At 41.4% G+C, this 26991-nt stretch overlaps 1 protein-coding gene across 4 annotated transcripts in view; it reads right to left on the reverse strand.

Moving 5' to 3' along the window:
* The window catches only part of CTNND2 (catenin delta 2), a 698912-nt gene that overhangs the window by 262171 nt on the left and 409750 nt on the right, over positions 1-26991 (reverse strand). For all 4 annotated transcript variants that reach the window (XM_076330343.1, XM_076330344.1, XM_076330346.1 and 1 more), the window contains one exon: positions 15293-15487. In XM_076330343.1, coding sequence (XP_076186458.1) covers positions 15293-15487 — 195 coding nt within the window. The remainder of the gene's footprint in view (positions 1-15292; positions 15488-26991) is intronic.

Consider the following 26991-nt stretch of genomic DNA (forward strand, 5'->3'; position numbering starts at 1 on the left):
AATAAGGCTGAACGTTCCTTTGATTAGAAACTGATGTTTTTCCATAATGCAGAAAGAATCGGTGAAAGAACATACTGCTTCCTCGGGTTCTGAGCTATTTCTCTGTTTACAGAACAGCTGGTATCTGGTCACTGTGAAGGCTCCTTTTGTCTATATTGTCCCACTTCAGTTTGCACATCCTCACATTGTCTGATTTCCTTTTCATGCTTATTTTTTGTCTGAAATACATACCTTTTTTTCCTTTTATTGAACAGTTCCACTGGGGGAAGACGTATAACTGCCATTGCCTAACCCTTAGCATACGGAATAATTTTCTTAATCACCAATTTAGACTTTGCGTTTCTTTACTAGTAATTATTTTATTTATGGGTTCAAGTATGTGATTAGCTGACATCAATCTGAAATCATAGAATCATAGAATAATTTCGGTTGGAAGGACCTCTAAAGGTCATCTAGTCCAACCCCCCTGCCGTGGGCAGGGACGTCTTCAACTAGATCAGGTTGCTCAGAGCCCCGTCCAACCTGACCTTGAAGGTTTCCAGGGATGGGGCATCCACCACCTCTCTGGGCAACCTGTGCCAGTGCTTCACCACCCTCAGCATAAAAAATTTCTTCCTCATATCCAGTCTAAATCTACCCCCCTTTAGTTTAAAGCCATCCCCCCTTGTCCTGTTGCAACAGGCCCTGCTAAAAAGTTTGCCGCCATCTTTTTTAAGTACTGACAGGCTGCAAGAAGGTCTCCCCAAAGCCTTCTCTTCTCTAGGCTGAACAACCCCAACTCTCTCAGCCTTTCTTCATAGGGGAGGTGTTCCACCCCTCTGATCATTTTCATGGCCCTCCTCTGGACCCACTCCAACAGGTCCGTGTCTTTCTTGTGCTGAGGGCTCCAGAGCTGGACGCAGACCCCACTCCAGGTGGGGTCTCCCCAGAGCAGAGTAGAAGGGCAGAATCACCTCCCTCAACCTGCTGGCCACGCTTCTTTGGATGCAGCCCAGGATACGATTGGCCTTCTGGGCTGCGAGTGCACATTGCTGGCTCATGTCCAGCTTTTCATCCACCAGTACCCCCAAGTCCTTCTCGGCAGGGCTGCTCTCAATCCCTTCATCCCCCAGCCTGTACTGATACCAGGGGTTGCCCTGACCCAGGTGCAGGACCCTGCACTTGGCTTTGTTGAACCTCATGAGGTTCACACAGGCCCACTTCTTGAGCTTGTCCAGGTCCCTCTGGATGGCATCCCATCCCTCAGGCATGTCGACTGCACCACTCAGCTTGGTGTCACTCGCAAACTTGCTGAGGGTGCACTCGATCCCACTGTCTATGTCATTGATGAACATATTAAACAGTACCGGTCCCAATATAGACCCCTGCGGGATGCCACTCATCACCAACCACCATCTGGACATTGAGCCGTTGACCACTACCCTCTGGATGCGACCATCTAACCAATGCCTCACCCACCGGACAGTCCACCCATCAAATCCATACCTCTCCAGTTTAGAGAGAAGGATGTTGTGGGGGACCATGTCAAAGGCCTTACAGAGGTCCAGATAGATGACATCTGTAGCCCTTCCCGTGTCCACTGATGTAGTCACTCCATCATAGAAGGCCACTAGGTTAGTCAGGCAGGACCTGCCCTTGGTGAAGCCATGCTGGCTGTCTTGAATCACCTCCCTGTCCTCCATGTGCCTTCGCATAGCTTCCAGGAGGATCTGTTCCATGATCTTCCCAGGCACAGAGGTGAGACTGACTAGCCTGTAGTTCCCCGGGTCTTCCTTTTTTCCCTTTTTAATAATGGTGGTTATGTTTCCCCTTTTCCAGTCAGTGGGAACTTCACCGGACTGCCACGACTTCTCAAATACGATGGATAGTGGCTTAGCAACTTCATCCACCAGTTCCTTCAGGACCCACAGATGGATCTCATCAGGTCCCATGGACTTGTGCACCTTCAGGTGCCTTAGATGGTCTTAAACCTGATCTTCTCCCACAGCAGGCGGCTCTTCATTCTCCCAGTCCTCGCCTTTGCCTTCTGCAGCTTGGGCGGTGAGGCTTGAGCACTTGCTGGTAAAGACCGAGGCAAAAAAGTCATTGAGTACCTCTGCCTTCTCTGTGTCCCGGGTAACCACGTCTCCCCTTTCATTCCGGAGAGGGCCCACGTTTTCCCTTGTCTCCCTTTTATCCCTGATGCTTTCCTTGTTGCCCTTGACGTCCCTGGCTAGATTTAATTCTATCAGGGCTTTAGCTTTCCTAACCTGATCCCTGGCTGCTTGGACAATTTCTCTGTATTCCTCCCAGGCTACCTGTCCTCGCTTCCACCCTCTGTAGGCTTTCTTTTTGTGTTTGAGTTTGTCCAGGAGCTCCTTGTTCATCCATGCAGGCCTCCTGGCGTTTTTGCCTGACTTCCTCTTTGTTGGGATGCATCGCTCCTGAGCTTGGAGGAGGTGATCCTTGAATATTACCCAGCTTGCTTGGGCCCCTCTTTCCCTCCAGGGCTTTGTCCCATGGCACTCTACCAAGCAGACCCCTGAAGAGGCCAAAGTCCGCTCTCCTGAAGTCCAGGGGAGTGAGCTTGCTGTGCGCCCTCCTCGGTGCCCTAAGGATCTTGAACTCCACCATTTTGTGGTCGCTGCAGCCCAGGCTGCCCTTGAGCTTCACGTTCCCCACCAGCCCCTCCTTGTTGGTGAGAACAAGGTCCAGCATAGCACCTCTCCTCGTTGGCTCCTCTACCACTTGGAGAAGGAAGTTATCATCGACACATTCCAGGCACCTCTTGGATTGCTTATGCCCTGCCGTGTTGTCCCTCCAACAGATGTCGGGGTGGTTGAAGTCCCCCATGAGGACCAGGGCTTGTGAGCGTGAGGCTGCTCCTATCTGTCTATAGAGGGCCTCATCCACTCGGTCTTCCTGGTCAGGTGGCCTGTAGCAGACCCCCACCGTAATGTCACCTGTCCCTGTCTTCCCTTTAATTCTGACCTATAAGCTCTCAGTTGGCTCCTCATCCATCCCCAGGCAGAGCTCCATGCACTCCAGATGGTCACTGACATAGAGGGTGACACCCCCTCCTCGTCTCCCCTGCCTGTCCTTCCTAAAGAGCCTGTATCCCTCCATCCCAACACTTCAATCATAGGAGCCATCCCACCACATCTCCGTGATGCCAATAAGGTCGTAGCCCTGCAGGCGTGCGCATGTCTCCAACTCCTCTTGTTTATTCCCCATGCTACGTGCGTTTGCATAGAGGCATTTAAGTTGGGCCCCCGATGAAGCTGTCTTACTGGCTGGAGTTCCTTTGTGCTGCTCTTCAGGCGCTCTCCTGCTGTCCTGTGTTCCTTCTCCAGGCTCTGGGCATCTATTGCTGGCCCTGGCATCAAACTGGTAGGAGTGGGAGGGACTGAGGTTCCCCTCCCCCGGCATCTCTAGTTTAAAGCCCTCTTCACCAGCTTGGCAAGCCTATGACTGAAGATGCTCTTCCCCTTCTCTGACAGATGGACCCCGTCAGCCCCCAGTAGACCAGGTTTCACCTGGTTCACCTAGTTCCATTAGGGTTAGCAGTGGAAGCAGATACATATCTTACCATTAAAGTCATCTATAAGGATTTTTAAGCAAATTTTAATGAAGAAATAGGTAGACAAGTAATTCAGTGAGCATCAATGGTGACAGAGTTTGTATCTTAGAAATTTGTATTTCAGTTCAATAGATATGGTGCCTGAGATGAATGAGTTCCGATCAAAGTTTATCTGCAGCTGTGCTTGAAGTGACTTCAGTGAAACCTGAAGTCAAAACTTGAATGCAGCCTCTCCTGCAGCCAGGTCTGTTACAAGGCTTCACTGCTGTGCCCAACCTCACGTCCCCGCACCCACAACCTTCTAAAATTCTACATCCTTCCCTCCAGTCGTCCTTCACCATCAGGTTCCAGAGTTACAAGGTGTCCATCATGGTAGTACAGCCTCTATCTCAAAAGCTTATATAGCTAAAGCATCATTTTGAAATGCATGTAGTCTGAGGGGACACCAAGGTTTTATGGAGGTATTAGGATTCCCCGGGCAACTACATATTTTCGATTATTTCAGACTCCCAACTCTCTGACTCAAGGCAGGAGTGACTTCCTTCCCTCTTTATAACCAAACAGGGCAGAAGCCATGTTTTTCAAGTTTTCAGTATTAAAAAAAAAAAAAATACTCCTTTTCACCTTCAGGAACTGACTGCATTTAATTTAAGTCTGCCAGATTTTAATCTCCACTAATATATGCAACCTCCATTCTCAGACTCAGCTTCGAGCATGTTTCAGTGATGCTGCTCTGCACAAAAAAAATGGTGCGTCCACATAATGTGATAACCGGATGCCTACTTTGGCTGCTAAAGGTGTTGTGCCAAGATCTTTTCTCAGATTGTCTCTTGTCTCTCTGAGTTGCATCCCTCAATTTGGGCAGAACACACAGTTTAATTCATTACATGAGCATTTACACAGAGAAAGTAACAACTGCCAAGGCCCTTAAAAGCATCTGCCCTTTCAGAATTTGAGATACTAACATTCATCATGCCAATTTCCTCACTGGAGATAAAATTCAACCCTGAACAATGGCACTATACAAGACAGACACATCGCTTTCCTCCTCTTTGTAGTACTACATGGTTTCACATTGTGCGCATGGGACATACATAGTGACCACAACGATTATAAAACCTGATCACAGCAAAACCACACAGACCATACTACTGCGCGTAGACTAGCCTACTGCAACAAAATTTCTGTATTCACTCCAAATTCACCCTCCTTGAAATCCCTCTGTTAAAATTTCCTGTCCAGCTGGCCAACATAAAATAGAACACATGGACGAAAGTCACAATTATTATAAAAAAAAAAGTATAAATATTATGAGACAATAACAGATTAACAGCCTGCACTGCATCATGCTACAGCCATCAAGCACATGGATGTCTTCTTCAGATTTTGACTTCTCCCTATTAAGTACACTATAATCCTAAGTAATGAAATGGCTACTAACTGGTATTTTTTAGAACACCTTACTGAGCTTCAGCTATTTTAATTAATAGTTTCCACTCTCCAGTAGAGAGTTATTTTACTATTAAGTTAACTACATTTGTATTCCAGTGCCAGACCATGTGATATGTACACCTTAAACATTAACCTAACGTCTGCAAATGATAGTTTCAAAGCTGCTGGACCCATTATAGTAAAAACTAACATCTTTGAATACCTGCTGTACTCGTAAAAACTCCAACCCTCCATGTGAACTGCTGAAATTATGATAGAGGAAGAGACTACCTCTAAAAGTAGATAGTATTACATAAAAAAAAGATTACAGCTTGAGTTAAAAAAAAAAAAAATAAAAAAAACGGGCTGGTGATTTTTAAAAGAGTGCCTTTAAATATAATGCTGCAGAAAGAATGATCCTCTAACAAAAGCATTAGTTGTCTTGAAGACATTACTGGGTAGTTACCTCAGGCACAGCATTGTCCTTTTGTTCAGCAAAGATTTACAAGAAGGAGATTTATGAAAGGTGTTTGAATTGCTTCTTATTTCATGAATGACAACCTTGTATTTCTACACAACACTGAAGTAAATAAAAGAGAATGGACATAGCCCTGCATCACTGAAGTCTAATGTGACCAGGCTTTAACCTGAGACTACACCTGTACAGTAAACAGATGATAAATACACAGTTTCTGGCACAGAGTAGACGCTGTATTTTCTCAGTAGTATCAGATGAGATTTACAGGGTATGTACACTTCCCTGACCAAGATTTTATAATCACACTTCTTCCTCAATAGGTGGCAAAAGTCAAGGGACACCTGAGAAGCGTTCAGACATGCTCTAAGTCATCCTTCTATTAAAAAAGGAGACTAAAAGAATTAGAAAATATGTAAGATGAACCACAAGCCTCTGGAGGTAACCTGTTCATGGGACAGAGGAAGGAGGCTGTGGATACTGACCGTTTAAAAAGGTTTCTATTCTGAGCAATGGTGAAATCTGGGCTGTCTTCAGATGGGTACAATTCCTCTATGGAACCCAACCATGGGCTCAATACTTAGAAGCCACGAATATCTTATTTGGAGAAATGCTTCTCTACTCTAAGGGAGATATTGCTCACAGATTACAAAGGTGGTTCTGCAGGGTTTTCACCTCCTGCCACTTCCCTCCCTCTCTCATTGCTCTCGTCCACAGCTTTATAGCGACCACTGGATACCACTGAAGTTGAAAACAATGTCTTTTATTATACTCCTGCCAAGATTTTAATAGGAAGGAAATAAAATGAGAATTCCCCCCCTCAGAGAAGATGCCACTGTACCTAGAAAAAGAATCACCTAAAAACGTATATGCAAGAATATAACACAGATAAGGCTATACCGAACACCCCGGATCTGTCGAATGAAATAGGGTTATGACTTCGCATTGCTTTGAGGTGATTTGTTATTCACTACGCAGATCACTAAGGTATTTCGTGCTTAATTTACTTTGTACTGAAGATTTGTTCCCCGCTTGTTTCCTATAATTGTCTCTCCCAAAGCAATGTTATCAAGCGGATGTCAGGTAGGAATACAGGTCTATTATCACATTACCAAACTAATAGAGGTGCAGTGGTAGGAATAATTTTTCTTTTTAATTTCCCTGAAAACATTATGTCCTATAGCCAGAACTCCATGCTGTGTGATTTACCAGCATGATCCTCAATTAATCTGCAGCTGTGGCATCACAGTATGCCCCTGCACAGCACATCAGCTTGTGACAAAACAAAAACCAAAACAAACAAACCTGTCCCCCAACCAGAAAAAAAACACAACTTAAGCAGAAAGAAGTGATGTTTGGCATTTGTAACCTAACTATTGCACTTTAGGACTGAAAAAAACTGAATAAAGATTTGAGAAGCGGTATAACGGACGAAGGGTTTAATCCCAATGGGGCAAGTCAAAGCTGATTTTTCTGTTGCTCCTCCTTTTTGCCTGAAGTGACAACTTCAAAGCCAAATAAAGAAAAATAAATTTGAAACCAAGGTTCCCTTTTTACTTTCAAATGAAGTATTTTTAATACAGGAACTAGCATGTAACAGGTAGCTTTTCATTAATAGCTAGATACTGCTCTGAAACTGAAGTAAAACTATACCAATGTACTCATTAATGCTCACTGTAAGAATCTGAAAACACCTAATTGCATGTATATAGGAAAAATATTTCCCCCCCCCTTTAACTCCCTTAAAATTCCTTTCCCTCATTAATCTGAAGTCTATGGAATTACAAGTGATATATCTGGTTAACTAAATTCCAGTTCCATGCCGAGAAACAATACTAACACAACCTGAGAAAGGATGAGATAGCTGTGGGGCAACGGGGATATAAACTGCCCTGAGGAACCTGCCACTGGTGATGTGCAAGGCTCAAACTCAAGAGTCTGACTCCCAGAGCTGAAGTTATGTTTGCACGCCTTGCAGGTGTAAAGCTGTGAACCAAGCCCTCTGTATGGGATTCATCATGACGTTAAAATTGGGAGTCCCATAATGTCATTTTTACATAGTCCCATTTCAACATAAGAATGCTGTGTTAATTTTCTCAATTTTTTTTCAGCATGTTTAAGTCATAGACTACTTCAGTGATTTGAAATAGCTAAAGAGAACAACTTACTAAGGGACTGCTTGCTATAAGGTATTGTAAATGACTACCAAAAAGATATCTCTCAAAGCAAAGTTTAAAAAAAAATAGTAATTCTCATATTTGCTTCAGATATCATCCAAATACTGAATACCAAGTGCAAGGTCCTGCACCTGAGTCTGGGCAACCCCCAGTATCAATCCAGGCGGGGGGATGAAGGGATTGAGAGCAGCCCTGCCGAGAAGGACTTGGGGGTGCTGGTAGATGAAAAGCTGGACATGAGCCAGCAATGTGCGCTCGCAGCCCAGAAGGCCAATCGTATCCTGGGCTGCATCCAAAGAAGCGTGGCCAGCAGGGCGAGGGAGGTGATTCTGCCCTTCTACTCTGCTCTGGGGAGACCCCACCTGGAGCACTGCGTCCAGCTCTGGAGCCCTCAGCCAAGAAAGACATGGACCTGTTGGAGGGGGTCCAGAAGAGGGCCACGAAAATGATCAGAGGGATAGAACACCTCGGAAAGGCTGAGAGAGTTGGGGTTGTTCAGCCTAGAGAAGAGAAGGCTCCGGGGAGACCTTACTGCAGCCTATCAGTACTTAAAGGGCGCTTATAAGAAAGATGGGGGCAAACTTTTTAGTAGGGCCTGTTGCAATAGGACAAGAAGTAATGGTTTTAAACAAAAAGACGGTAGATTCAGACCAGCTATAAGGAAGAAATTTTTTACGCTGAGGGTGGTGAAGCACTGGCACAGGTTGCCCAGAGAGGTGGTAGATGCCCCACCCCTGGAAACATTCCAGGTCAGGTTGGACGGGGCTCTGAGCAACCTGATCTAGTTGAAGACGTCCCTGCTCATTGCAGGGGGGTTGGACTAGATGACCTTTAGAGGTCCCTTCCAACCCAAACTATTCTATGATACTGTTATACACTACTTCATAACCACTAAAAAAGAAAAATCTTAAAAGGTTAAAAGTTAAAAACCTTAAAAATTGTTGAAGAAGAGTTTATCTGTAAAAGCAGACACAGAAAAACACTATCAGTTTGTGAAGCCACATGACTGCAATGAAGCAGACAATTTTCTTGAAAGAAGAATAATCACTCCATAGGATATAGACGTCTTAACTTTTTTCATATGGCCAATTTTTCAAATATTGGAAAATTGCTTCACAATATGAAAAAATCTTCATCTCGAAATAATGACTTCTAAAAATATCAAACATATCCAATACTTTATTACATATGAAGACAAATATTTACAGTCTTGTGAAGATGATGTACTTTGGCTCAATTCATGCATCCGCTGTAGCCTTGTGCTCCTTTTGTAAGGGACAACAGAGAAGCTAAGAGACATGACAAAATGTTGAGAATCAAAAGAAAGCCTAAGCTGGACCAGCATAAAAAACATGCAGCAAATGAAGTACTTGGGTATTTGGAAGCAGCATTAAGCAGTCCATGCAACACCCTTCTCCATCCTTGCTGTAAAAATCTCAACTGAAAAAAAAAAACCCAACCTGACTTGCACCTACTCAGCAGTTACTGTTCCCACAGACTGCTGGCTCCCTTGCTGGCAAGGCAGAGCTGTCTGGCAGCAGAGCAGCACTCCCTCCCGGAGCAAGGCGAGGTCTCTGCCCCACCATGCCAGCAGCAGAGGGAAGGTGGGGCAGAGGCAAGGAGCTGGTGGCTGGTGCAGCTTTCCAGCAGCAACTTCATGATGCCAGACTTCTGTCTACCAGGTCAACGGGATGGAAGTTCAAACAGGTTAGGCGTGCAGCTGCCTTTCCTACAGGGAAGGAGCCCCCAGGGAGTGGGGGCGAACGGCACGTGAACCTGGCACTGAGAACAGGAGGTGATCAGACACCGAAGAGCTGGGACTGCCCTGCTTCGCTTGTGCGATGCAAAGGAGGAGAGGAGGAGGAGGTCAGAGCCATTTGAATACCCACAAGCAAGAAAACCAGCAACCTCCCCTCCCTGCAAAAAACCAAGCCCAAACAAACCAACAGTGCAATCAATTTTGTGTGGGCTGTTCCTATCTGGGGCGGAAGAAAAAGGGGGTTTTGCTTCTCCCTCTCCTGCCTCTCCTTTAGGTCCTGAATAGAGACCTGATCCTCACCACAGGCACGTCGTAAGATGGAACAAGAAAAAAGAAACAGCCCAGCCATATTGTGAGAAAGCCACCAGCTCAGTGACAAGAGAAGGAATGCCAATTTTCTTTGTAAATCTTTCCCTCAGACACTGCTTAACCTCCAGGACAGCAAAAGCCAGGGCCAAGTGCAGCAGGGGCAAAGCAGCAAACACCAGCACGGCCACCTGGGTCCTCTTCCCATCCCTCCAGCAGCACGTCTAATCCATGAAGAAAGACTGGACTCCGGGAGAAAACGTTTCCCCTACCCCACTAAAGCAAGACACACTTTTACAGGAGAAAGGCAACGTTACAAATAACTAGGAGCAGTGCTTGACATAAGGCGTCCCTCAGTGCAGACTCCTTTCCTTCAGCGAATGAAGAACCAGGCAGGAGCGGGAAGGAAGGCAGAGGAGGACAGCACCTGTCCAGAAACACAACGGTAATTCTCACCTTCAGCAGTTTTTCCTGAGCCACATCACAGGACAATGAAATACAGAGTTTTTCCCTGCTGCTGACAAGCGCTTGAACAGAAACCATGGCCAGGAGCAACAGATAACTCTTCCCTCTGAAAAGGAGTCCCCTTGACTCTCCATGGCTCTCCTGGCAGCACTCTCCCTCCACACAGAAACCCAGCTCACAAAGAGCCACATTTCTGGTTTGCACCTGCCATTACGAATTTCAAAGGCCTCTTCTCTTCAATCAGCACTCTCTACCATGGCACCCAAGAGGTGGTGCAGCCTGTGGCAGCTCAGCTTTCAGTAACAGCTTCAGAAGTGGTGGTGCACTGGTGGAACCACCCAAGCATCAGTGGGAAGAACCTTGGGGAGACCTGGCCTGAAGGAGAGGAGGCCATCAGAGAAGCTGGAGGGCAGCCTAGCAACCGCCTGCACATGCAGGGACATTGGGCAGTTTTGGAGGTAGCACAAGAAGTGCTGAAGGAGTGCCCTTGCCCCACACACGCTCCCCAGTGGATAACCCATTGCAAAAGCATGCTTGGTAAACCCTTCAAGTCCCACACTAAGCCACTTTTCAGAGGCAATGAAAACTTTGACTGCTTATCCTTTCATTGTTCAACCTCCTTTCAATAAATCTTTCATTTCAGGGTCCTCTTTTTAATTTCAGCAATATCAACCACAGACCTTACTCTTCCTTTTCCTAACCCTTTCCCCCTTCTCTCTAGGAAGCACAGAAGAGTCCTCACACTGCCTTGCGTGCCCTGTCTTCATCAAGGAGGCACTTCAGCTCCGTACACCCAGCACTCAAAACTAATGCCAACTGGCTGCGTAACCATACAAAGCCACTGGACTTCCCACGATTGAGCTGCGTCACGAGGCCTTCCTCACAGTGACCTTCAGGGGCCAGAGGCAGAGACCATCCTCAGGCTGTGCATTCCGAGGCAATCCTTAAGCTTTCTTCAAGGCCGTCAAGGTTCCCCTGGTGCCAGTGAGATGCATACATCCTTCACAGAGCTGAGGAGGACAGGTTCACTCCTCCGGGGTAACTGCTGGTTCATCCTTGCCACTTGTGTGAGGTTGGGGACAAAGATACTCGCCCGCAGCCCCTGAAACCAGTGACTGCTCTTAAGGCATGAGCATTCTGCAGGTTTTGAGGTCTAAATGTCCACAGCTCACCAGTGCTTTTAAGCAGCAGCACTTACTTCATCTGATAAAGCCCCAGTTTGTAGAGAGTTCAGAATAAGCACAGACTTCCCATTTACCACCCCTCCCTCCCAGACCGCTGGGGACAGCACTCTTTCAAGGCTTTTAATAACTTTATCTGGAAATCACATCCTTTTTACAGAGGAGGGCTCATCTCTTTCACTGAGGGACCACAACAAAAGCAAGTGTCGTTACGAGCTTCCAGACAGAGTGCTGCCAGCCTCCAGAGGGTGATGGCAACCGGTCCCCAGACCCTACCGCTGCCAAAGCCGTGCTCCCCTGCTGCAGGTCAGCACTGACAGCTCAGAACCTGAGCAGCAAAGCTGCTTTCTCCTCAAGGCAGCTACGAAAATCCCAGGCTTGCAAAATAGTGAGATTTTGCCCGCTTGGAGTTGTTTCATGTTTAATGTGAATTAAATGCCAATAACTAAGGACTCAATCCCTAGTTCAAACTTCTAATTCTGCAAATAAGTGAACGATCACCTTTCTGTGTCCCACTCTGGCTGAAAGGCAATCCTTCCCCCCTCTTAAGCAGTAGTCCTCTTCAAATTCCAGCGGTGTTCATGTAAACATCCCATCAAATAAGCTTATCTTTACTATTATTAACTTAGGATTTAAATTAATAATGCAAGGCTTTTAAGTTTATAAGGAAAATAAGTAACACACCTGCCTAGACAAAAATTATTAGTGATATTTAGTTGGGTTACAAATACAAGTTACAAGTTGCTATTCAGTAAGTAAATTAATTCGTTATTTATATTATGTCCGAGTACTCCCTGCAAGCACATCTTTTGTGGATTCCCATTTCAAAAGTAGAATTTCACATTTATTCCTACTTTTAGAGCAAAAGTTTGGGCTGGTACTTTTTATATGAGAGAAGGCATTACCCTTTGAAGGCCAAAAGGGATTGTGAAGTAAAAGCTACTGACCAAAAAAGCCTATGCAGCTACTGCTGTCAAATTTGAAAGATTATTTTTAGCTTAGACAGCATGACGGTAACACACCCGGTCATAATTTAACCCACAAAGTGATGAAGAATTCATCCCCCCCCATCTAAAGTTATGCTAGTAATGGAGATGTTCAGTAAGCTCCTACTATTTTGTACCTTCTGCAATACGTAGCCCTTAGTGCAGGGAATGCATTTCCTTCACGAGTGAAATACAAGGAAAATACAAAAGTTAAAAAAAAACCCAACAAAACAGTGAGCAAATAAACTAAATTAAGTTTGTTCTACCCCGTGGAGAAATTTTAACTTATTGAATTCTGCTCACAAAATGTTGATTCACCTAGAGGATGAAAAACTCTGAGTGGGCTTTATCCTTAGTTGTGTAAGCATTCCTGAATGTAACAAGTACTTAAGAGCTCACAAAAGAGAAACAGTATTTCTGTATTTATAAATTTGTATTTAAAAAAATTAATCTGTATTAATCTGTATTTAAAAAAAAAAATCCATTGTGAGTCACTTAATCTTCCACATTAAGTGAAATTTTTGAATTCTTAAAAAAAACAAAACAAAACAAACTACAAAAGTAAATGGTTTGCAAGCATAACTAGCATAATTTTTGTTTCTAATGGGCAATGTTAGCTGCAGAGAAAAAAAATCCAGGCTTTGGATAAAGTCCTTAGACTAAGTTTGCCTTCCCTTTTTTTTTTTCCATCAGATGTGGAAAAGCATGCACCATCTTCATGATTAAAGGTACTGTTGTAATAGACAAAAGAACGTGAACTATGGTCTACAAAGGAGCACACTGAAGTCTTAAAGCTCCCCCCCCCCCGGTGCACACAGAAGATACAGGCCATGAACCCCTGGCACACATATCTTCAAGGAGTACACAGCAATCTATATCCCTCCTATCTTACACCAAATAGTCAAGACAAATGCTATTCAGTCCTACAATAAAAAACACTTAAGACAAACCAATGAAGAAATAAAAAGTTATGTGTGCCAAACTTCAGTTGAACTCCTTCCCCTCCTTTCTGCTAATCTGAGAAAAATTGTATGGACTCCATCAGAAGGGATATGTTCCTACGCGCATTTGTGGTAGAGGCAGGAGGAGTCCGAGAGCTGATCCGATCCAGCTCAAAATTCCCTCTGAGTGCTGATAGCTCTTCAGCCTGGTTGTATGAAAGACTGACAGCATCCGCAGCTAACAGCTATCGACAGAGCAACAGAATAATTGGCCTGGCACGCATCCACCTGCTTTTATTTCTCCTGACCCTGACGACAGGGGTGGAAGGGGAAAGCGAGGGAGGATCAAACCAACACAAAACTGGACTGATGTGGTCGTTCTTCAGAACGAGCCTGGAACAATGTTCAAATCCATATCCCAAACAGCAAAACAAAATTGACCTTCACAGGGCCCACTTCTGCTACCCAAATCAGCGTATTTTTTTAGCTTTTCCTCTTCCCTTCTGAAAACCCATCTTCAGGTATTACCCACTAACATTCCACGTCCCAGTTTCATTCACTATAATTGTGATCTATGTTGACAGGGTTTCCTTCCTTACGGAGGTGTTGTGAAGATTACAGCGACAAGACAGCCTGCTACTTCAGCACAGAGAACCACAGGATATTTTGCAAGAAAAACAAGAAACCCTCTTCAGGGCAGGACTGGGAAAGAGAGCATTGTATAGGAAATACGAGGTGGCCACATGTGGAACACGAGGCTTAAAGTTCAATATAAATAGTTGCTTCAACCACTATCACTGCCTCCGCTGCTCAGTGATTTAGGCAGAGGTCTTGTCCCCTCCATGCAAAGAATAGTAATCTTTTCTCATACACACGTATGACTCTACACAAAACATACTATGGTAGTTTCTTTAACAGGAAGGAAATGGTGCAATGGTGTTCTTCAAAAAGTATAAAGCTGTTACAGGTATTTAACTAGAGAATTCTGTGGGAAAACTTCTTTTTAAGGATTTTCTCCTGTACTCTGAATACCCAAAACTTGCATAAAGCAATAGAAATGTTTAGACATGCAAAAACTTCCAGCTTTGCCCTTGGAGAAATGGTTTTAAAAATAAAAAAATAAAGTTTTAAAAGAAAGCGAAGTATCTTGCTCCAAAAAGTATGCTTAACTTTTTCTTGATGAAAATGGGAGTGATCTGAGAATGGACATAATCTTCCCTCTTTGATCAACACAGCAAAGATAAAACACCAGAAATACTTACAATTACTAAGGCAAGTTCTTTCTACATCTGCTTTAGGCTATTTTGGCTGTAGCATTTATGTACTCTAATTATTTTATGCATTAAATACCATAAATATCCCTGTTGATTTGTGATCTATTTGTGGGTTCCAACATACAGCTGTATTTCATTTGGTTGAGCGGACATTCTGCAAGTAGGACTTGTACACCAATGCATTTCATGGACAATCATTATTACTTATGGATAAACCAGTAATGCTAACAGCTTTTCTTTATGCCATAGTTCAATTTTATGTCTGTGTACCTATACCTAAGTGTACCTCTGTAGGAGAGAGGAAGAACATTTATGTATGATTCACTTTGAAAGCAAGTGAACAATCCTTTAGCTTCTTGTGGAAGGAACTTTGCAGTCCCTTTGCAACACAAAAAATACCTTTGCAAGCAAAAAAACCCTACCAATTTCTTCAGAGACAACAGATTTTTCTTAAAAACAATACACAAGATTAATAAAAATATTCTCTCTCTCCTTATGAGTAAGCCCCCTCCCCAAATTAGCTTAACCCACTGTACATACAGCACAACATTAAGTATTTCTCCATTTTGTGCATGCCTTCGGGGTTCTATTGATAGCTGCCATCTGCACAAGGTATTTTCCTTGACTGGCATGCACATAATACATTTTGTTTAGCACAATAGAAAGAGAAGAAGAATTAGTACTGAAGAATAAGGTATATCTCATAAAAAGACAATCATGCAAGTTACATCCACCTACCTGTACTAGTGCGATATGTGCCTGTGTGTGCTGGTTGCAGAGGGTCCCCCTGACTCTGGCTGAGACTCCTCATAGGGGGCTTCTGATAAACTCTGTCTTCGTAAATAGGATCTATATGGTGTTCTGGAGACTGCAGTGCCCTTAACTCGGAGCCAAGGTGGCTGTGCTGGCTGCTGTAAGATGCCCGAGACCCAGCTGCAAATAGATTTATAAGAGACATTTAAGAGAGAGGGAAAAAAGTGACAAATACAGGATCTGACTTTATTAAAAGTTGACTTGAAAGTAGCACTTAAACACCCCCCCCCCCCCCCCAACAAAACAAATAAATAAATGTTTTCAACATACAAATAGTATGCAAGGGCAGCAACAGCGCCAGTTAATCACTTTAGCTGCATCATCCAGCTGCCTGCATCTACTCCAGAACCTCATTTCTTCCAAGGAAACTACATATTTTGGAGAGATAGATATCACGATATCACCTCTTCTTAAACAGAGACCAAAAAAACCCAAACCCTCTCAAAAAAGAAAAAAAAAAAAAGCTGTGTGATCCAGGAATGCCCTAGACCAAAGGGGTCCACAGAAGAACCAGGAATGGGGGAAAAGAAAGGAGCAGCAGTGAGAAATAGTTTCACGCGTTATGCTCGTATCTTAAGATCTACAAATGAAATACGCTAAAGCTGATGAATAGATGTAGTTATATGAAGGCTGATCTTTTTGCTGGTTCACTAAAGTGCAATAGAACAGTCGTGCCTTATCAACATCTTGCCCTCAACAGTTTAAAAAAATCATATTGCTAAGACTTTCTACAACTTAAATATCCTCTGAGGATAAATAAATTAAATGTGCCTTCTGGAAAAACTATTTTAAGGATACAGCTCTTTTTTTTAAATAACAAGATCAAGTGGGATTGTATTAAAACATTTTCTTTTTCTACTATTAAAAGTATTATTTTCCATCATGATATTTAAAAATGAGACTTGTATATTTCCAGCTGTGGTTACTTTTGTCACTTGAATCCCTTTGTCACTTAGGTACAGTTCTGTGGTCCGTTAGCAAGATTCCCAAGGAGAGTCACGGGAAAGCCATACAAACATTACACATTTTGAAGGCAAGAATCAAGCAAGTACGCAACCAGCACTTGACAAAGGTTAGGTCTATACCACAAAGTGGTAACATGCTATTTAAATGTTTAGAAAAGCAACCAAAGATACAACTATTACACCCCTTGCTGATACTCCTGTGAGGTTAAAATCCTGGATGTGGGCGATGTTCTACTAGCTTAGCTTGTACTGCTCAGACCATCGGTGTAGCCATTCCTGCCGAAAATCTCTACCACATTGTGTCGGCAGTGGGTTTGTTGCATAAACAAACACTAAATATTTTTAAAATGCAGATATAAAGTAATGTGTGATAGCAACATAGGATAGAAATGAGAAAGATACACAGACAATTTAATACAAATTGTCTGGAGGAAAAGAATAATTTATTCCATTTCCTTCTTTATAATCAGCTTGTGCCATACATATGTTTTCTTCCAAATTTTTCAACGTACGTGCATGCTTTCAGTGGAATACCCTATTTGCATATTTTTTCCTTCAAACATTTTTCAGACTGACTTGCCATTAGCACACCACTGAAAGTAATTTTGTTCCCCTTACTAGAAAGTTTGCCAAGAATCCCAAAGACGTATTTTATCTATAACTACTGCAATTATCCAGGAAGTTGATATTACTCTTACAGAATTAAATTCTTCATGGTCTCCATTTTCAAAATGCTCTTTAACCCTGCATCTTTGAGACTGATTCTCAGAACAGCTGAACGGCTCCACCAAAATCTAGCATCCTTCAGAGTGGCCTAAAATACAGCCTGTTATGATTATGTCCAAATTTCACTGTGTACTTGGTTCAATGTGTATTCAGAGAAAAAAAATACAGAAAAATTGAGGACAACATTTCAGAGGTTCAACAGTGCATCAACAAACCAGACTTGCTACAGAATAAAGAACGACATCCCCTTCTGTAAGTACTACAAATCTTTTGTCCATTTACAAATTAATGATGCTCTTCGGAACGACAGATTTTCTTCTTAATCCTTCTTCCAGTGAACTGAAAGATTTTCCCCATCGAATTTAGTGGCAGCATAACCCAAATATTAACATGTTCTCAAACAGTTGTGCTAGTCTTCTGGTGAGGTGGGCTTAATTCAACCTCCTTCATACTCTATTATAGATAGTTCTGAATCTGCAAGTGCTAATACTAGTCTAATACTAAACGGAAGTTTAGTATTAGTTTATTATGCTAATATTAAACAAAGGTTTATTTGCATACTGCACCTTAATTAAGACTGTAACACTACTGTACTAAACAGTAAACATACGTATAACCAGAGAAACTTCTTGACCAAAACACATTACAGTTCAAGCAAACAAGACAAGGAAGATGTGACAAACAATAAAGAAAACCAACATAACTTGCCCAAAAACAGCTAAGTGGCAATCTAGAAATAACTTGAAGCCACCTGAATAATAACATTATGGGTAAACACCCCCAAAAAAGGGGTGTTAAAACTCTATCAGGAGTAACTGCCACTATTCCTCTAATATTTCAAGAAAACAAAGATTTCAACAGGTAATTAAAATATTTTCATTTTTAAAAACATAAACACTCTCAAATCTCAGAAATTAAGGCCATCAGAACATGAATATACTTTTTAAAGCATGTCTCTTAAACACCTTTAGTTTCAAGCAAAACTGATACTTTTCTAGAGACCTCAATATGCAATTTTACTACACTATTTCCAAGTTATCAGATATCAATATTTAAACACAAAATACTAGCACCCTTTAAAGTTCTTAAATCTAGTTTAAAAAAAAATCAGAAAATTTATAAAAAGATGGAACACCACCATAATTTTTAATGTTTCTATTAAGTTGGTACTTCAAAAACTGGAACAGCAAGTTCTGTTTTCGATTAAAATCTCTTTTCCATCGGTCTTAAAATTCTTACATGTATTAATTTACTCAACTCTCAAGAGCAACAGGTTTTTATTGCATGTTTTATTTAAATATTAAAATCAACTGACCAATAGCTATTATGCCAACAGTTATCTTTGTTGCTGGTGCTATATCATACCCAGTAAAGCTCACAAAGATAACTGTTGGAAAAATTAACACACAATTACAGCTGAAGTCAACAGAAGACTTGTAGATTTTTATATCATTTAAAAAATAAAAAATAATTTAAAAAAAAAGGAAAAAAGGAAAGTGTGATGGATTTCAGACAACTGCATCCTACCTCATCTACACACTCAGCCCCTCCACCATATTCTGCTGCTACTTTGGAAGACACTGGAAAGACGGTTAAGATAATCGATCAAAGCAAAGACTGTGAACTCAAAGAATTGATGCCACTGAGAAAGAGAGAGGTGTAACATGCCTCGTGCCTGCATCTTGGGTTAGCAGCGAACAGCTACATCCTTCGCTACCGGCAGCTGCAACCTGATCTGTATCATCTGCATCAGAAAAAATTGTATTAATGCAGTCTAAAGCTCGCAGAGGTTGGAAAAGCAACGAAGTCAGAATGGAAAAGCAGCAATCAATATACTACCAGGAAGCAATAAAACATCGGATTACCAAGGCCCATTAGCATTCCTGCATTCAAGAAGGCTCATCACCCTCAGAAGTGGTTTCCCTAAACCTAGAGGCATCATGAATGCATGGCTCACCCCAAACTGCACTTGTCCAAACCCTGTTCTCAAGTTATTTCTAGATTGCCACTTAGCTGTTTTTGGGCAAGTTATGTTGGTTTTCTTTATTGTTTGTCACATCTTCCTTGTCTTGTTTGCTTGAACTGTAACGTGTTTTGGTCAAGAAGTTTCTCTGGTTATACGTATGTTTACTGTTTAGTACAGTAGTGTTACAGTCTTAATTAAGGTGCAATGGATGAAGCCGCCATCCCTTCACCCCACTAATAACGCCGCACTGCTCTGGGTTGCTTGAAACCAAAGCAGTGATGCATCAAGGCCACATGCAAAATTCCTACATATTCTGAAAACGGACTCATCCCCCCTCCCTGGTCAACCCGTCCCTAACAGCAACGCTATTTTTCCCTTGGGGAAGTATAAGGCATCAAGCCCATTCAAAGACAGGTCTATGTACAAGTTCAAAGATAACTCATTATTAAATTTACAGTTCTGCAAGCCGTTAATTACAGATGATGTATTTAGCATCAGAGTAGACACAGAACTTTTATGACCGTGGTTATGGAGGAGTGGGGTTTCTTCTCCCTTCTAGATTAAAAAAAAAAAACAAAACCCAAAAACATTCAGAAGAGCTAAACCATTATTTAGGGGCTGAAGAAACCACTTGATAATTAATTCCTCAAATAGTCCAATCTTTAGTTTGACCAAAGACTGAGAAATTGTTTGATTGCGATGCTGGAGATGCATCACAGCAGAAAGTACGGAGAAGACTAAAAGGCTCTAAAATAGCTGCAAAAGGCATCAAAAGTGAAGCAGACAAGTGAAAAAAAAAACAAACTCAAAATAGGGTACATTTATATTTTTAAACAGAAACTGATTAACTGTAAGAACAAAGCATACAGAAAAGAGCGTCTTCTCTATCTTCTGAAGTCTCAAAGACTGAAACCTGATAGAAAGTGGAATGTCCCTTCTTCTGCATCTCTGTGGAGGCTGTAAAAGTAGACTGTGGTCAGGCTCCAGCAGGGGTATCGTGTGATCCCCCAGCCAGGTGAATCAGATTAGGGCTATGATGATAACCTAGAACCAGCCAGAAGTTCTACCAGATGAAGATACCACATTCTTACAACCTTTGCTCTCCTCCCACATTCAAGAGGGGCAATAGAAAGAACCCAGGAAGAGTGCAGTCCTACCTAATTGGATCAAAAAGACAGTCTCCACCCTTTACACTTAAAAAAACCCCAAACTACTAGCTGAAGGTTTCCAAATTGTTCAGATATGAATATGACAAGGAAATCATTGTTTCCTAGGACAATATTCTTTTTTGACAAAGTCTCACTTTCCACAGGAAGAAAAATACTGTAATCAGACAAGTGTAATGTGAGAGAAATACACAAAATAATCCCTAATTACTCTTCAGAGCTTGTGCGGGCTGTCATGGAAATAAATACATGGAAATGTCATGGAAATAAAAACAGACGCATTTGAGTAACACTGCTAATCTGACAGTTTAGGTCAGTAAAGTAAACCACTATATTGGCAGCATTTTTCACTTCAAGAAACTGAAGACATTAAAACTATTCAAATGAATGGATACACAGGCATTTGCATATGCTTTAATAAAGTCTGAACAGTTTTTATTTGTGCCCCTTGTGAAAGCCTTTACAACCAGTCATCCTGCCTTGCTGCAGCCCTAAGAAGGAGCCCTACAAATTCATGATACTTTCTAAACACATCTAATAGCAAGAGCATACGGTACTGCCCTCCTCTCCAGGATTTAAGAGCTCATTAGAAACATGAAATGTGCAAGTGATCATCTCAACGTGAAGAAAAACATCCAGATTTGACCAGATAAACCATTCAGCCCTCATTTAGAAATCCTCCATCAAAAAATATATTCATCAAGAGTCCTGTTAAGCAGTTTCCTTATGTCTATGATACAGGAACATCATTAATGAGATATGAGCTGAGGATGAAGCTCAATGACCATATTACCACTTATCAGTAATGTGTTTATGCCATTTAACTTAACCTGGTTGCAACCCCACACATTTCAACACACAGTAGATCTCTGGCTACTTGAGGCTTTAGGTATCAAACTCAGACTCTGAACGCACTACGACACATTGCACTCAGGAGATTTGATTTTCTAACAAAGAGGACTGACCATACACAGCTGGCTGCATAGATTTTTACTTTCAAATAGAACGACAACATTGCTCATGTAATTTGCACTGAGTTTTTCTTAGATTACAAGTTAAAAAAAACCCAAACAACAAAAAACAACCCCACACGATGGCAAAATTCTAATAAGCCCATCAGTGAGATAAGAGACTGTAGGCACAGAAACTGAAAGAGAATCACAGCAATTTCGTAGCTTTCGTATCTTGCATGCTTTTCAGAGGACTGAAAGAACTTTTTGATTTAAATGGCACATCAGGGCTGAAAACCCTTTTTGACATGAGTTTCTCTTAGATGCTTGCCCTGAAATGCTACCGTCCTTATAAAAAAAAATAAATTATACAGTACATTGGGTCATAGCTTCACTGTAATTCTGAAAAAACAACATGTGCGAAAGAGGATATGAATAGTAGAATTTTTATGCTGAACTCTCATGTAATGAAATCTATTTTACAGACACTAATCTGGCTTAATTTACGTAGTAAAGAAATTGATGTGAACCCAAGTGCAGAATTAGAAGTGAATAGGGGGGAGGAGAAAGAAGTCAAACATTCATAGCTAGAGTTTTGATATTGACCTTTTTTGCCAGAAATTTATGCAGAAACATCTCCAAAATGCTTGTCTGAATACACGCATCTTCTACTCACAACATTGGAAAAGGACAGTATGATCTACAACGAATGTTACTATAAATAAAACTAATAAAACTCGGATAATGGGAATATACCAGCACTGTGTGATGACAAGTACGGTACCAAAGAGAAGAAAACATATCTAACCCAAGTACTGAAAGTGAATACAAATTGTTAAGACATGACAGATGGTTAAATTAACCAGTAAGACATGACAAACCATATGGCAGTACCAGCTAATGCACACCTTGGGTATGTCAGCTTGTGCCCCTAGCATACCAACGATCTGCATTCACCAGAACCAAAACACAGTCTACAGTGAATTCCTTTTAACTCGGTTTAGATTTTTCTTAAACACAGGTTTCTCACCTGTTTAGATTTTACACACACACAAAATGTATCAATTTGGGTCTGAAATTTTTCTTTCCCCAAATACTGAAGATTACCTAAAGAAAGTTCAGAATTAAACTCATTTTTGTCTTTATAATCTTTTTCCATTCTCACTACATTATCCTGTCTGTGACTCGGGACTATGTACAAATAAAGAAGAAATAATGCCATCACTGAATTGACTGATTACACATGATGCCTTTCAACTTATGCCAAACTCTGGACGTCTGGAAAAAACATGGATGTGCTACTTTGGCATTCCTGGTCCACACTATAGGAGATCGCCACAAAACAAGTATGTGCTACAACATACAAGTCCCCAGAACTGAAAGAACAGACTTGCCTCATTAGGCTGCTTTTCCTCAGATTTTCTACTTAAAAGATTAAAGTGTAATAAGATGCATAGCCGGGAGTGTTTCTTGTAAACTATCATTGCACTGTCAAACCTATTAGCAGTTTCACTGTCAGGATACTGTCACGTTCAGCAGTATGGCTCACACTGTGCAACTTCCCAGACATAATTTGTCCATTAACCAGATTAAGTATCTTAGGAAAGTCTCCTCAAAAGAGATTGGCTTTGGCTGATTAAGGGACACTGCAAAACCAGCCTCTGACCTAGGGTTAGCACTTTTCACATCGGTGCTAAAAATAAAGAAAGGTAGGGGGGAAAAGAAAAGAAGGATTACACTTTCTTAAGTGTAGTAAATAGGCCTAAAGTAAACTTTAAAAATCATCTGATAAAGCTTACTATGTCTTATAAGAAGTATCTGGATAATTTTTATCCCATTTAAACTAGTTTTTAACCAAATACTGAAATTAATTACACTCCTAAGTATATTTAAAAGAGAAATAAAACTAAAAATATTTTCTGAAGCTGTCTATGTTTACTTTTTAGTCATGCAATGTGACTTTACAGCAAAGTTTTGTATCATTTATTTTAATTCTACAAATCCAGGAAAAACAGAAAAAAAACCACACCATAAATTTGTGTTTCCTCACAAGCATTTTCTTTTTCCTGCTACTGTCCTCATTCTGTTGAAAAGCATTCACCTGCTTAAAACATTTTATCAAAAATAAATTGTTAGCGGAAGAAGAGAAATGTGACTGGGAGCAAAGAGATAAGAGGCAAAGATAACCAAGAAGCAGCAGATTAAAGGTGACAGACAAGTGCAGGGAGATAATTCCCATTTCATTTCTGATCTAGGGAACTGTCACTGAAGAAAGAACGAAAAACAAAAACTCCCCCAAACCAACTGCTACCACACAGCAACAACAACTTGCCTTCAGCAAAGCAGAAAATGATAGATAAAATTTTTAATTTTTTTTTAAACTATTAACTGAATGATCACACTGGGTGCTTTCTCCCTCCCCCCCCCTTCTCTTAAGCTCTGCCTCTTCCCTTCCCCTCAACCCTGCCAATTTTACAAAGAAGAGGAAAGGAGTCCTATGCACGAATGGGAACAGATACTGCTATCCAGCCATACAAATCACCGTTTCTAACTTTCCTGCTCACTAACCGCCTTGAGGATTGCGTGCCTCAGCAATAGGATGATGTTGCTAAGCAACAATGCCAAGCAGCCGCGCATAGGCTGTTTGGATAGTTCACCACAGCTTCACGACAATTGAAAATAATATCAAGCCTTTGTAGCAGAAGAGATCTTCTTTGAAGTTTTGCTAAACATCTTTACCTCAGAAAAGACAAAAGTTTATTATTTCAATTTTTGAACTGTAAAAGCTTGTGCTGCACCACGGGCTCTATGCTAAAGCAGGTGCTGTGGCAATACATTCAACTCGGCAAGTAAAGGAATCGAAATACTAGTGTATTTGGTGAGACATACCCCAAAAGTAAATATCCAGAAAAAAAACCTCTACGGGATATTTTGCAAAACCCTACAGTTAACACTTCTCTGACAAGGACTGTAAATCAAAAGGAAGAACAGTGCATCTTTAATTCCCCAAAGCTGGGTCCTCCTTCCTCCCCGAGGCACAAGGCTGTACCAAGGCAGACTTGGGGGCCCAATTTCTGCCTGCTAAGCAGCAGCGTAGACTAAACATCCAAAACCCCATAGATCTTTGTAGCGCTAGAGACCATTTCCAGCAGCACGAGTGATTTGCTAAAAAGCATTGCTGCCTCCAGCAAAACGAATCAGGCACTATTCCACCGATGCCCGCCAGTGAAAACTTAACTTTCTGATTGTGTTTAACAGCGTGGAAGAGCACAGCATCTAAAAAACCCAGCAACTCACAACCCTTCCCCAAACCCAAGCGTCAGCTCAATCAACCTTAAACGGAGCAAGTTCTCACAGCAGCTCTGGTGCAGGGGGAAGGGAAAAGCCTTTCCGTTACCGACTCCTCCCTGCACATGGAACAGAAAGAATACCTACAGCTTAAATCCAACTAGAAGTGAAAGTCTCAAGATTGGCACAGAACATCCATTAAGAAACGTGCTTTGTGGAACAGTGGTTCCCAAAGGGAAAACAGTCGCTGTTTAACACGTTGGAAAGGGTAACACCAGAAAACAAAACTCACTTGGGTAACGAAGTGTCAAGTCTGTCCAACTACAGTATTCCTCAACTGGCTTTTGCTGGATAACCTGAATTTTTGATCTAATTGTACTGTCATTCCTGGGAGTTCACAGTTCCAACAGGTGGTTCTCCTGCTAACAGGAAAAATGCAAATACATAGTTCCAATGAATCCTGACCATGCATGCTTCTTTTTAAAAGTATTAATTTGTGATTAATATTGCGCATACTTCTTTTGCAAACCTGTGTTCCTGTCTCTGATACATGCAGTCAAAATCCAAGATACCACATCTGGGTTTGCTCACAGAAGAGTGTTTGCAACTTATCTTTTGTAATTCCTTTTACAATGAGATTGCATATTATTAGACATGTGAACAATATTAATTTTTGGAGATTTTATCTGTAACACTTTGTACACAAACTTGCATTTCACTGAGAGAATGGAGAAAAGCATCCGGTAGCATTTGTTCATTCATATAAAGTCATCTTTGATAGAATATTAAACACTTTCTCCTCCCAGCAGCTTTCTCCTCCTCAGTGAGCATTTGCTTGCGATCCCCAGTTTCTAGAATTCACCAAGACCCGAGGTATAAGTCTGTGACATTCCAGGGGAAAAAATGGGGTTCATTATCTTTGTCTTTCTTTCAATGCCACATTTAAGAAAAGGAAGATCTCTTTGGATATTCTGTAACACACTATATTACTCATCAAGTTTTCATTATCCACTTGAGACTCATTGCATTTAAAATACGAGAGTGAAAACATGTAGCTTTTATTAAATGTATACATAGTCAATTTGAATACAATCTAACTAAAGAATTTAATTATGCCTGTAAAAAAGTTTAGACCAGCAATTATCCACTTTTACAATTATGTTCAATAGATTATCATAGCATTATTCAAGCTGGTTTTAGGTTGTTCCCATTACGTATACATCAAGACCTCTGCTAAAACACTTAAAATAATCTCCTATTATTAAAATCATTATAATCTAAAGCAATTCTAACAGGCTTGCTCTAAATAAAAGAAGTAAAAGAAATGCTGAATGTAGAGACAAAGAAAAGGAATACTGTTAACACGGTGATCATGAGGAGCTTAAGGACTTCAGCGAAGTTTATACTGGAGTAATCATCGTATCCCATAAAATAAAGTTTTCTCTTTTAATTCATTATCCTTACTAATATAGCAATCACACAATAATAAGCATTTAGTTCCAACTTCCAAAAATTCAGAAAAATATCTTACGGAAATCCTTCCACAATAAGCAGCAAGCAAAAAAAGAAATGGATGGCTACAGATTTTTTCCGAGGAACTTATTTAAAGCAAAAAAAGAGACAAGAAAAGAAACAAAACCAGCACAACAGACTTTGTGATGTGCCATTAATCTCACAAATCCAGATTATCCCTGAAAAGCATGGCAAGGAAAGGACTGTAAACTGAAAGCGTCCTGTCACTTGAGCAGAGAGTCCACGTTAAAAAGAAATGGCCATGACAAATGCTGCAAGAGACAAATGGTGACAGAAGGTCACCGGCAAAAGGAAAGCAGACCTAAGATAATGTGTTCGCAGCAGTTTGCAATAAACCACTGGAAGGGTTCAGCTTCAAGGAGGGCTTTAACAGTACTTTCAATTAGAAGCATGAGACACATGTTAGTCCAAAGGTGACAAACACTTGAGGGACTCTGAACTGGCCCACAATCAGTTCCTGGTTATTCATAAATGCAAATTGACATCATTTGCACGTCAAATGGATGCCTCGCCTGTGAAGCCAACGCTTCCACTATCATATGGCTGGCTGAAGACATTTGCATCAAGTTTTGCCTGATTTTACAAAAGCAGTCTGAAATCTACTGCAGACTGAGAAAAGCAGTGACGTGCAATCCATCACAATCTTGATAAACTTCAGAGAAAAAATGGTTCTCGACTAAGACAGTTAATTCTTGAATTCCCAGACTCGCAAGATAGGATCTTAAGCAGGATGGGACACAAATTAGATCACTTTGGAGAAGACTACTCGGTTATGTCCAGCATTAGCTTCAGATTCTTGCCAAAAGCAGCTCAAGGTGCAACACAGATAAGGATGACGTAAGCTAGACAGGAACTCCAACTTCAGACTGAAAGAAATGCAAAATTTTGATGAATAAGCCTTGAAAACTTTGAAGTTTGGTCAGAGACCAGACAAAGTGCAATCATGGCTCAAGAATCACTGTCTTCAACAGGGCTACCAGTTTTAATTCTTCGCGGGAAAACTGAAGAGCATTAGTTCACAAAGATCCTC

This window comes from Aptenodytes patagonicus, chromosome 2, assembly GCF_965638725.1.
Source record: "Aptenodytes patagonicus chromosome 2, bAptPat1.pri.cur, whole genome shotgun sequence".
Taxonomy (NCBI): Eukaryota; Metazoa; Chordata; class Aves; order Sphenisciformes; family Spheniscidae; genus Aptenodytes; species Aptenodytes patagonicus.